At 40.5% G+C, this 12,308-nt stretch overlaps 2 protein-coding genes across 2 annotated transcripts; both read left to right on the top strand.

Annotated features, from left to right (window-relative positions):
• The first annotated feature begins 1,137 nt into the window (after positions 1 to 1,137).
• On the top strand, positions 1,138 to 3,801 carry LOC125886429 (noggin-2-like). The gene has a single exon (XM_049572636.1). It carries the CDS (start codon positions 1,138 to 1,140, stop codon positions 2,005 to 2,007), a length of 870 nt encoding a protein of 289 aa, XP_049428593.1. The 3' UTR covers positions 2,008 to 3,801.
• Positions 3,802 to 4,082: 281 nt separating this feature from the next.
• On the top strand, positions 4,083 to 10,340 carry get3 (guided entry of tail-anchored proteins factor 3, ATPase). Its single transcript, XM_049572632.1, has 7 exons — positions 4,083 to 4,395; positions 5,286 to 5,433; positions 6,085 to 6,233; positions 6,375 to 6,525; positions 6,643 to 6,750; positions 8,474 to 8,671; positions 8,765 to 10,340. The coding sequence occupies exons 1-7, from the start codon at positions 4,253 to 4,255 to the stop codon at positions 8,891 to 8,893; spliced, it is 1,026 nt and encodes a 341-aa protein (XP_049428589.1). The 5' UTR covers positions 4,083 to 4,252; the 3' UTR covers positions 8,894 to 10,340.
• The last annotated feature ends 1,968 nt before the right edge of the window (positions 10,341 to 12,308 follow it).

Here is a 12,308-nt window from a genome sequence, read left to right as displayed (position 1 = left end):
TTTAATTAATGCACAATTGCCTGTAGGGATTGAATTGCAGCCTATTTTGATGTTACAGCTGTAGCGGTCTCTCAATACTGGACCAGTTTCAAAAATTGTTGTCTCCTTTAGTCACTTAGACAGAAAAACATGGGACAATAGGGACCATTTTGAAAACATACCAGAGTTTCCCTTGAAGTCAGGTTTTCTCTGAAAACACACACACAATACAACCTGACACTACAGACCTGCTGCCTAATCAACTCACTGTATAAATGCAATATTTCTCCAATAATTCCTGCTGTTTGTAATCTTTATGTAAGTATAAATAACTTTGTGACTGTATTTATGAAATGTATTATTATAATGGTGATGTAAACAAAAAATGATATTAGAACAAGTGTTTACAGTTAAGTATGAAGTTAAAAATATATTTGATATTACGCCATCATGTGCCTTTGACCTAGACAGCTGATTTTGTGTAGATGAGAATAAAATGGGGTTATTGTCCTGCAAATATGTTGCATCCCTCCTCTTTTAAAATCATCTCTGCTATGTTATTATCTAAGCTGCCATGAAGGGATTTTACCCTGGAGCTTGTTTTTAGAACTGATCTAAGTGCAGTCTTTGTGTGAGAGAGCTGTTATTTTTCAAGATCTTGTGTTTGAGGTTGCTGACACGGCTCCACCAAATTGAGGTCAAATGATTCTTCTTTTTCTTGAATCATGCTCGCTGTGAAATTTGTGATGTGGAACTTCTGTTTGATCTCATACATGTCTGCATGATGACACATCTGTTACTGTTTTCACTTGAATTTATCACACCTAAGGATCTTTTAAACTTATCGCAATTCTGGTAATCAACATATGAAACCAAACTTCTCAGAACTGTCTTGTATGTTTGCTTTGAAGTTAGCCAAAACATCAGAGCCTTGAAGAAGAAGTGGGAGCTTAGGTGTGCTCTGGCCATACTCAATAATAAGCTGTTTGTGTGTAAGGCACTGATTCCAGTATGTTATTGTTCACAAGCTCAAGGATGTCTGGTGTAGGGTACACAGAGTCCCTGAAGCACCCAGAGGAGAACCCATAACTTAACGGATGAGAAGGAGAACGAGGAGCATTTTCTCATCTTTCTGTTGTGTCATCCACACCTTAAACCATGCCAAGACTGCTCAGCTGTCTCTGCTGGATTTCTCTCTTTGTCCATCTGCATGGATCTACATTGTCTACTTTTAACATTTCAACCCAGATCCAGCTTCCAAATGTGACTCAAGATGAGGAGGACAAAGGCTGGGATTCACCATTTCTTCAGCTGAGAGCCAGTCTACCATCTTACTCGCAGCCAGTCCGCCCATACACCCTGCTGACAAACACCGAAGACTACCACTACATGCCCAAACCCAGACATCGCCGACCTTCTCGCCTCCTGCGTCTTCTGGGGTCCTCTTTTGACCCCTTTTGGATGTCCATAGAGCAGCCGGCTGAAGCCACTGGGGTTCATGGTGATGGTCAACCTTTGCCTGCAAAATTACCCAACTACACCACTGCCAGGAAGAAGTTCAACCTGACCGCTTCTCCAGAGCTGAGAGAGGCTGCAGAGACCCATCACCAGAAGCTGGTAAAGGAAGTGGCAGATCTGGACCTCAGTCCTCTGCCCTCACATGCTGCAAGTTCAGTCAGAGACTGGTTAGTGCGCTCTGCCACTTGTGGCTTAAGCTACCAATGGGTGGATCAGGGTCCTGCTTTCTGGCCACGTTGGCTCCGGCAGACAGACTGTGAAAGATCAGATGGAGTGGGAAGTTGCTCTTTTCCTGTTGGGATGGAGTGTGTGCGAGCTCAGACAAGTCACATAAGGATTCTGGCTTGGCACTGCTTGGGAATTGGAGAGGGAAGCGATGAGTCTAGAAGGATTAAAGCTGACAGGTTTGATGGCAGCACTGAGATGGGGACAGGTGACGCCATGAAAAGATGTTTATGGAGGCAAGTGCCTTATCCTGTGGTCACAGCATGTGCATGTTCATGTCAATGAATGTTTTTCTCACTAGAGCCAAAGATTGTCAATCCTAATCTTCAGAGGGTTTTCTTTAATATGCACATGTATTTCTGTCACTGAGTTGTTATTGATAAAATCAAAATTGTGATGACTGATTTTCCTAATCACAGCTGCTTTTAATCTCTCAGTAAAACATTGCATGTACTTTACTGGTTTAAAGCAGAATTAAATCAAAATATTTTCTATTGATAAATTCTCCTGGTGAATTATTTATCTGTCAGTTTTTTTTAACAACAGTGCTCTTTTGGTAAATGGGAAATGTGCTTGCATCTGCATGGCATCTTTCTAGACTTCCAATGACTCAACGCGCTTTTACACTACATGCCACATTCACCCATTCACACTCATGTTCATACACTGGTGGCCGAGGCTGCCACACAAGGTGCTGCTTCACACACCTGCAGCAATAGGCAGTAGGCAGGTTCAGTATCTTGCCAAAGAATACTTCAACATACCAGACTGGAGGAGCCAGTCTTGATTCTAGTAAAAAGCCTGCTCTACCTTCTGGGGCACAGTCACCCCAGAACAACCAGGTCGTTGACACTCAAACCACAGTCCTCTGTTGTGAAAGCTGCTGCAAAGTGAAGTGCCTATGTAGTGATGAAGTACTGTAAAGGCCACTTATGTACTTTCTCCATTCTGTGAGGGCCTGGGGTTTAAAAAAAAAAGTCAGCTTTGTGGCCACAAGCTCTTCGAAAGTCAAGTACACGTGTGGTGTCAGTAATGCTAACCTGCCATTTGGTACACAGCTAAATAGTCCTGTATTTCTTTTGGGTTGTGCTACATTCATATCGTGTGGGAAAATCATGTAATAGCTTTTATTTTGAGTTGTGGTTTCAGTACACTGAAAACTTTTCACCTCTCTTTTTTCATTCCTGCACATTTGGCGTAGGCATATATCAGATGTGACTTTTTTTTTATTGTTTTACATCAAAGACGCTTGTCATATATCTTGATGATGATAAAATCATTTTCACAAGAAGAATAGTTCCCATTTGTATTTATGATAACAGCATACAAGTAGCTAAATATGTTTAACTGAAGAAACTGGTGTTGATCACAGGTAGGAGATCCTGGGTTTAAAGTTTTATATCCCCTGTTGGCCAAAGCTGTGCATCTTAGGTATTTATCCAAAAGATTTTATTACCAAGAAGTGTGACTGTGCTGTAAGACATTTGTGTCTCTTACAAGCTTAAAGAGAAATAGCTATAAGGCTGAAAGATGTGAACGAAGCAAGTATGAATCAATATGTAAAGGATTTATCAACATGTGTTGCATATTACTAAGGGGAAGTGTTTGGAAATATCTGGGGGAGATTCATGGAATTTTTGAAACAAAGTGTTCCTAATTTTTATTAAAACCAAAGGTTGGAGAGGGGGCGAGGCAACTGAATTAAGATATAAAGTGAAGTAGCCCATGTGCACTTTACGATTACTGTTCACTATTCTAACATCTGTTCGCTCACCTCTGTTTTGATGGGGTTTTTTTGTTCTTGTTTGCCTTTTCATTTGATGGTTTACCACATTTGCTGCCAAGACTGACTTTTTTATGTATGTGTAATATCTTTATATAGTTGAAAACCCCAATAAAAAGGTTGTTGAAAAAAAAAATAGTAGCCAAGCAAATATTCAAGTTGTAAGCCTGTATCTGTGGTTTTTCTCATTTGAAATGAATTCACAGGTAGAAGTTTTGATTACGTTGATCTAATCATTATTCATTTAAACCATTTATAGCCTTTTAAAAGTTTAAAATAATTGTCTTGTGTTTACTTTTCATGTGTAAGTTGTGTTTGCAATAAATGGAAACAACTTAAAGAATGAACTCTTTTTGAATTGGGAATGTGTTGTGTACTTAATTGTTTCAAAAATAATTATTTTATTTTATTAAAATGGTATGAGTCTTACCTTCTGAAAGTATTATTTTTGTGACATTTACAGACATCCGGCTTTTTTAAATTTCTACTTTTCTGCCAATTCTGGCCTTCTGGCCCAACCCCTACTTATAATATCTGAGTATCTGTATGGGGTGGTCTGACATTGCCTTGACACCCAACATATTCATCCCACAACTACCATCAAATTACCCTTTCTTCTCTCTTTCTTGTTACTGTTTTAATTTAATTTATTTCCTCAGACATATTTAACTCGACTTTCTCCGAGGAGCTGTGAAGGCAGCAGCGTCGGTTCATCCCACCTGAGCTGTAACAGTGTACGCAGACAAGATGGCAGCTTCATTGGAAGACGAGTTTGAAGATGCGCCTGATGTGGAGCCGCTAGAACCGACACTGAAGAATATCATCGAGCAGAAATCTTTGAAGTGGATATTTGTGGGCGGGAAGGGTGGTGTCGGTAAAACGACGTGCAGGTAAGTTGAAAGAAAATGCTCGTTAGCTTCCTCCTATTGACTCATGCTACGTCGCAAGTTAGCATAGCTAACGTTAGCTTAGATTGGCCACCACGATAACCTGACGTGGATCAGTGTAAGTGGACCAAAACGATGTAACGTTATTTTCTTCATCAAGAATCTAAAGATCGATAGTTTAAAATTATAAGACGCACTATCATTGAAATAGCAATACTGTCACTGGTAAATTAAGTTAGGTTAACGGTAGGCTAGCTGTCACTTCGCCGGGTAGTTGAATGCTGTGAAGCACTGTCACTAGCTAACGTTAGCCAGCTGACACATGAACGTTATTCATGGCTGTCTTAAGTCGTTTGACAACCAAGGGGCAGAATAACACCGACAGCCTGATTGTTCTCTTCAGCTTTGTGTCTATTCAACGAGTAGATTGTGTTTAAGTTACGTTAGCCCGTAACTAATCTAATGGACAACTACCCGCGGGTAATGAATACACAAGCTAGCTAGCATTAGCTGTGATGTCTGCATGATAGCTGACATAGTTACGCCTCCTGTAACTATCACTGAAGCCAATGAGTGATGCGTACAGTATAAAAAACATGTGTTATCCAAGGCAGGGATAAGCAACTTCTAAGGCCCAAAATATGATGTTATGATGTTACTTTGGGGCTATGGCAAGCAAGTTAGTGCTTTTGGATACTTACACACGTAAAGGTTTAAGGATCAACCAAAGTCTTATGGATCCGATAGCCACAGTTAGTTGCATTCATTACATGCAACAGAACCATCGATGTCCAGAGAATGCATCATTTATCTTGCTCACTGCAGTTTACTTAATGCAACTTGTAAGATCAGGAAATGATAACACACAAACCCCCCCTGTGTTTTTTCTCTAGCTGCAGCTTGGCTGTCCAGCTCGCCGCTGTCAGGGAGAGTGTCCTCATCATCTCCACTGATCCCGCTCATAACATCTCTGATGCTTTTGACCAGAAGTTCTCAAAGGTGCCTACTAAGGTCAAGGGCTATGACAACCTCTTTGCAATGGTAAGTCGCTCTGCATTAAGAAAACTGTGAGCACTTGTGCACAGGGAGACACTACAGACAGAGTTTGAAGTATAGAAGTAAATGTCACGACCTGTTTTCATTTTTTGCTTATAATAGTTGAACTGAGATTGTTTTCACCTCTTTCAAAAGGTGTTTTTGATTTGTGATGGCAGAAAAAGCACAGGTGTAAATAAAAGTAATTAGTGTCTCTGTTCTATTTAATTATCTCAGTAAGTCATGCCGTTGAAACAACATGCACATGTACGGCCGTTCACATGTCAGATGTTGACAGGTTTTGCTTTGCCACAATTCTTGAAGGAGATATATTTTATTTAAGAATAAGCTCAAATTTCTTTGAGTTTCTAATTCATTCAACCAAATTTCATGTGTTTTGGCACAACTGTCCACAATTTGCACATGGTTTGCTGATCAAAACTGATGAGTTGATTCTCAGTGAAATCATCATACTCTTCACGTCGAAACATTCTCTGACTGTTTGAGCCATCACATGTAATAAAAAGGTCGACTGAATTATCAAAATCTCTTAGACATATTTATCTTCCATGAATATTTATGACATGGAGTGTTTGTGATCTCTGCTAAATTGGCTAATTACCTGCCAGTTGACAGTAGCTGTTTGTGTGAGTGCAGGAGATTGACCCGAGCCTGGGTGTGGCTGAGCTGCCTGATGAGTTCTTCGAGGAGGACAACATGCTCAGCATGGGTAAGAAGATGATGCAGGAGGCCATGAGCGCCTTCCCTGGCATCGACGAGGCCATGAGCTACGCAGAGGTCATGAGGTAAGACAGCACGGTCACTGGAATACCAGATTGCACTTTTTAGCATTTTTGCTGACCCCGAGTTGCATTTATATTTTGAGCTAATAAAAAATGGTAGCCTGTGTTTTACTTACTCAGCACTTCTCTTTACCTGTACCCCAGGTTAGTTAAAGGAATGAACTTCTCAGTGGTGGTCTTTGATACTGCTCCTACTGGGCACACACTGCGGCTGCTTAACTTTCCCACCATTGTGGAGCGTGGTCTGGGCCGCCTCATGCAGATAAAGAACCAGATCAGCCCTTTCATTTCCCAGGTGAGGAGGGACAAGCACTTTCACTCACTTATTGATTGTAGTTTATTTTATACTTTAAAAATTGACTATGGTTCAGTGCCTCATATTTGTCTTATCTATCTCTCTCACTGTTTGTAGATGTGTAACATGCTCGGTCTGGGTGACATGAATGCAGACCAGCTGGCATCTAAGCTCGAGGAGACCCTGCCGGTCATCCGCTCAGTCAGTGAGCAGTTCAAAGATCCAGTAAGTCACTCCCAGGGTTCGAGATTGAACGTGGCCCTTTGACTGTGGCCATAAAAAGTTAACTCTGCGGCCCCCAAACAATTGCTTGTAGGCAGGCCTCTGCTACTACATTTTATCTGGTCTCTTGAGAATTAAACTGCATGTTAAGGGATTAGAAATAAAAATAAAAAACCATACTGCAAGCCTTCCCCAACACAACATTACAGTTCAAACAAACATCCCCATTCATTTGTGCCTTGTAGTTCAACATGAAAATAAAAAAACGTCATCTACCAACTATGACGTATTACATCTTTATGCTGTAATCACGTGGAGGAGAGCCAGTTAACTGTTTGTAGTCAGTGGGCAGCAGAGCTCTGCAGTGTGAATGGCTTACAGAGCTACCAGCTAACGGAGCTAATAGAGTGCACCAGGGATGTATTTTTCTGTAGGCCAACGGTAAAATTAGCATCGCCCTGGCTCCTTCGTTAAAAAGCCTACGGGATTTTTCCATTGGATTTTGGTTCACTGCAGGAAATAGGCTCTGTGGCAAACAAAAAATTATGGTATTTAAACAGTCTGTTCAGCAAGATAATCTTCACAAATGATCACCGCTTTTAGAAATTTTGAAGCCTAAGGGCAATCACCAGAAGTAATAAGAAAATGTTAGGCTATAAACCAAGTAGACTGCAGTCCCATGATTTAATTTCTTCACCACAATGAGGCTGTAAAACCACGTTACGCATGATGACAATCTGTAGCCTCATTTAGCCACTTGTTTTTAAGACACATAAATCTTAAAAATTCACAAGTGGAGTATTTACTGACATATTTTACACCATAGAACAAAACATGAAAGTCTCTCAAGCTTGTGTTAACAGCAGCTCTTATTTCAGGCATTCAAAAATAAGCCATCAGTAGGCTTTTGTTTTTACATAAGTTTACATTTGGGCCATCAAAAATGTACTTTAGCCAACAAATTTAGGGGCTTGGTAGTCTGCGGGGCCAGTGCTTAAAGATATTAGTGTCTGTCTCTGACTCCATTTACATACATGAACCAAAACTTATTACTGTTATTACAACAATTATAATAAATCTTACCGTGTAGTGCTTTTATGTTGTTTGAGTTTTTGCTTTGAGTAATCCAGGCTTTTCAAAGTGTTTTCTGTATCTGCATGCAAAGTCTCTGCTTGTCCTTAGGTGAAAGAAATGATACACTTTACACTTTAAATTTAGCACTTTGAGATTGACCAAAGACACTGCAAATGTTTTCCTTGCTGTGGCTGTTGCTCTGTATCACTGTGGACATACAGACATCTCTACACTGTATGCATCCATACAGCGTGACTCTACAGCACATGTACGTATGTGTGCTGTGGTGACGCAGCATCCCAGCCACTCACACTCCTCCAGAGTGGATGAGGTATTTTGATGAGAGGAGTAATGACGGCACAGTATGAAATTTCAGAACACTGTTAAATGTTTCAGTTTTTTGATACACTTCTTCTGAACATTTTTATTGCAAAAATTATATAAAACAGCTTTTCTCCAGCGGAGTGCTTTAGGCTTTTTGCAGACATCCTATTTCTATCACCTCTTGTCCTCCGATTGCAGCTTCATTGTACCGCATGTTCCACCGTTGATTTAGCACAAGTATTCTGTAGGTAATGAAATTTAAAATAGGTTTAGCATTTAGAACAACTAGTCATATTAAAAGGCTTTCTTTCTTCCCCACATCCATCAGGAACAGACCACCTTCATCTGTGTATGTATCGCTGAGTTCCTCTCCTTGTATGAGACGGAGCGGCTGATCCAGGAGCTGGCCAAGTGCCGCATTGACACACACAACATCATCGTCAACCAACTTGTTTTCCCTGACTCAGAGAGGCCATGCAAAATGTGTGAAGCCCGCCACAAAATACAGTCCAAGTATTTAGACCAGGTACGAGTCAGCATTTTGTTTTTGGGGTTGTGTCGACAAATACAGCTGCAGAGTTGTCATCATCCTCACCAGTGGTCTGTCTTCTCTCTACAGATGGAGGACCTTTATGAAGATTTCCACATAGTCAAGCTACCGCTGCTGCCACATGAGGTTCGAGGTGCTGACAAGGTCAACACATTCTCTAAGCAACTTCTGGAACCCTACAAACCCCCAAATAAGTGATCTCCCTACCTGCAGGACCTCCCTTCTCCCTCCTACAGACCCCACCTTTACAATCTGAACTCACCTCCTCTGAGCTCCCCCCAGTAAAGCCTCAAACCCTGCAGCAACAGCCTCAAGTCAATCCACTCAGTCCTCAGTCCGTCATCCAAAGCAGAGCACTGCTACAGCAAGACACGCCCTTGTTGAATGGGAGCTGATGAAATCACAAACACACACGTACATAACCTGCTATATTGTTACAGAGGTAAGACGGTACAGATCTGTGCTGCCTCACTCTAAGTTCACCTTCTTGTTCCTTCATATCCTCTGTGTGGCAGTTATACTATTCATACTCAAAGCATTTAACTTTTTCTCTACGAAAAAAACCCTTTCCTTCCTCCTCCATCCTGTGCAGTGTCCAGCCTCAGTTGTAAAAACAGCGTTCCCAGTGAGGGTGCTGTGTATTCCAGGATAAAACCGCTTTCAGATGGTTGATGTTTATGCCTTGATTATTCTGTGTGGTTTGGTGGCTGTGTCTCTTCTCCAGTTTGACGTTTTGACTAAAACTTCATGCAGATTCATCTGGAATTTACATCAAAATGTCTACAGATTCAGGGTGCAGTGGCAGGGCAATAAAATAGACAATTATCTTAGAAAACAAAAACAAACATAGCCTGTGGTCTTAGTAATATTTTCTCTTGGCCACGAACATCCACGTTATTGCAATAAAGCAAATCAGAGCAGTCAGTCTTTTACCATGTGTCAAATCATTAGACCTCACTTTACTGTGTAATCCTGGTGTAAATGCAGTAACCTAATGTCAGTGAGATTCTGAATCGAGTTGGGAGCTTTATATCCAAATACAGCTATGTCATTTTTTGAACTGGACAGTCTTAATGGCCTCTGGTAAATATTTTAGGCCACTGTGTTTGCTACAGGTGGTTTGTGGTTGGAGACGGCAGCAGTTTTATGAGATTCAAAGGCAAAATGTGTAATTACACTCTTGATGTTCGAGTGTCTGGAAGCTTAAGGAGTTAGTCACAGCTGAAGTCTCACCGCCAGGTTCCCATGCAGCGCTCATAGAACTCATCAAACTCTGTCAAACACTTTGTGTCCACCCTGTTTACTGAGAACTATACGGGAACACCATTGAAATACATTAGTAGCCTTATTTAGTGCATTGTTGATAATATTTTGAATGTTGCCTAATCAAAGGTGGAACAAATGAATGATGAGTTGTTAAAGCAGAATCCAACATCTTTGCCCTGGTGATTGAATACTGGACTCTGATTGGCTCGCCTGATGCTACCAACAGAACAATACAGATGACAGGTTAATTCACCATCAAGGAAAAGCATAATCATCCCCTTTTTTTCTGTCTCTGAATGCTTTTGAGTCAATAATCTGTTTTCTATAGATTTTCTTTAAATTATGTTGCGAGTGTTAATTAAAACAAACTTGCCTCAGATGTGAGCCTTTTGTCATTCCTTTAACCCAACCCCACACCCCAATTATGTATCGAACAAAGAAATATTGTAATGGAGGATCTCCACTCTAAATGCACACATAAATCATTAGATGTTTTTTACTCAAATACTTGTTTATGTGTATTTTTCACTGTACAGTCCAGTGGGCAGATTTCAACCTTATCACCTGAAAAAAATGTGTACGTTTCTACAAACCACAGATTTGTTACATCTGTACATTACTTTGGAGCAGATACATTGGAACCTTTATGTTTCTCAGCACTGATGAAGGTGTGGTTAGGTTTAGGCATAAAAACACTTGGTAATGGTTAGAAAAAGATCATGTTTTGGCTTAAAACACCCAGATTTACAGGTGTAAACACCAGGATGTGTAGATTGACAAAAAAGAAAAAACAGGTTCTTTGACATGCATAGTTGGAAGTTTGGTGCAACAAATACCTGTGAAAATGCTGCACAGAGTTGCCAGAAAAAACTGTTTGGTGCTACAAACACCAGAGGGAAATCAACCATCAGCATCCAGGGCTGAAAAATGAAGCCAAAATCGAAGTGCCAAAAATTGCAGTTCTTTGAACAGCCACTTGAGGCTGGCTCCAGAAGCCATAGACCCCCCCATGTTAAAATGCCCAACTTTACAGCACAAATAGTCATGTAAACAATGCAGCAGAAAAACAGGTTTTGGTCTCTACAGCTTATTTCCCCTTTATGAGAACCATAGGGGGATGATTTTCTATATAACTCACCTGTTTACATTTCTTAAAGCTTAAAGTTGCGCAATATTTAGGGCAGGTTGCTTTGAGTGACCTCAGTAGTGTCCTCAGCTTCTCAGTAAGGTCAACTCCTCACTCCTCCATAGCCTCTCACCCAAATACCGTCACTTCTGGCACCAACAAAAACAAGATGGCGACAGCCGAAATGCCAAACTCAGGACTTCAAAATGGGAGTCCACAAACCATTGGGTGACTTCATCGAAGCTTAGCCCATCATTTTTACAGTCTATGGTGGAAATGCTGCAAAGGGTTGCCAAAAAACAAGCTCAATCATCTCACAAAAGTGTCATGTCATCAACTATGCCCTCAACCTCTTGATGATAAAGTCAACTCATATATTACGTCACTTTAAAAAACATTGATATATTACATATCAGACGTACACATGTAATAAAATCCATGATTTGCAGAAACGCACAATGCAAACATTCTTCTGGCAACAGGGCTGCAGATGTATTAAAAACTGAATTAAAAAACATTAAAAAGTAAACGATATAAATCTTTCATATTACATTTTGTATATATACAACTTTTAATATTTACCTTAAAAATTGTTAAGCACAAATATTGTACTTAAACAATATGTTGATTAGTAGCCCAAAATGTGCCTTGCACTCCCTCCTTAGATAAAGGTCGGCCATGCTTGTTGAAAAAGGGGTTGTGGCTCTACAGTAGTCAACCTTGGATGAGGTGGAACAGCGTGATTGGCTTATAGACATCCAATTAAATAAGTTTGTTGATTTGGGGGGAGTCAGATGACAGTAGCCATAAATCTAGACATCCCAAAAAAAGTTAAGTCCATTGGACTGGTCAGGGGATCTGAATAGGTTAATACACCTGTTAATTGCAGCAGACTGAAGCACATTTTCTTCAGCGCGCACAGACACAAACCAGACTGCAGATTTCCTCTGACAGAGCGTAGTGCCTCAGTTAACCCTTAACACCACAGTTCAGGAGTGACTTACGTTTCTGAAACGAAAGATAAGGGAAGATGTGTCACAGCAAAACTGAACGACGTAAAATCCTGCAGGTCTCAAGAGCGTTTCAGGCACAGCACGTGTCTGCCCAAAATATCCAAAGTCATTAAAGGTTGTTGTTGAGTCGTAATAAATGATTTCCTTTTGAAAAATATGTCCTGGTGAGAAAATACAATTGGAACAAGTGGGATTATTACACCCCGCT

This window comes from Epinephelus fuscoguttatus, linkage group LG3 (genome assembly GCF_011397635.1).
Source record: "Epinephelus fuscoguttatus linkage group LG3, E.fuscoguttatus.final_Chr_v1".
Classification (NCBI taxonomy): Eukaryota; Metazoa; Chordata; class Actinopteri; order Perciformes; family Serranidae; genus Epinephelus; species Epinephelus fuscoguttatus.
The sequence above is the reverse complement of the archived record's forward strand: the minus strand, read 5'-3'. Positions and strand labels throughout refer to the sequence as shown.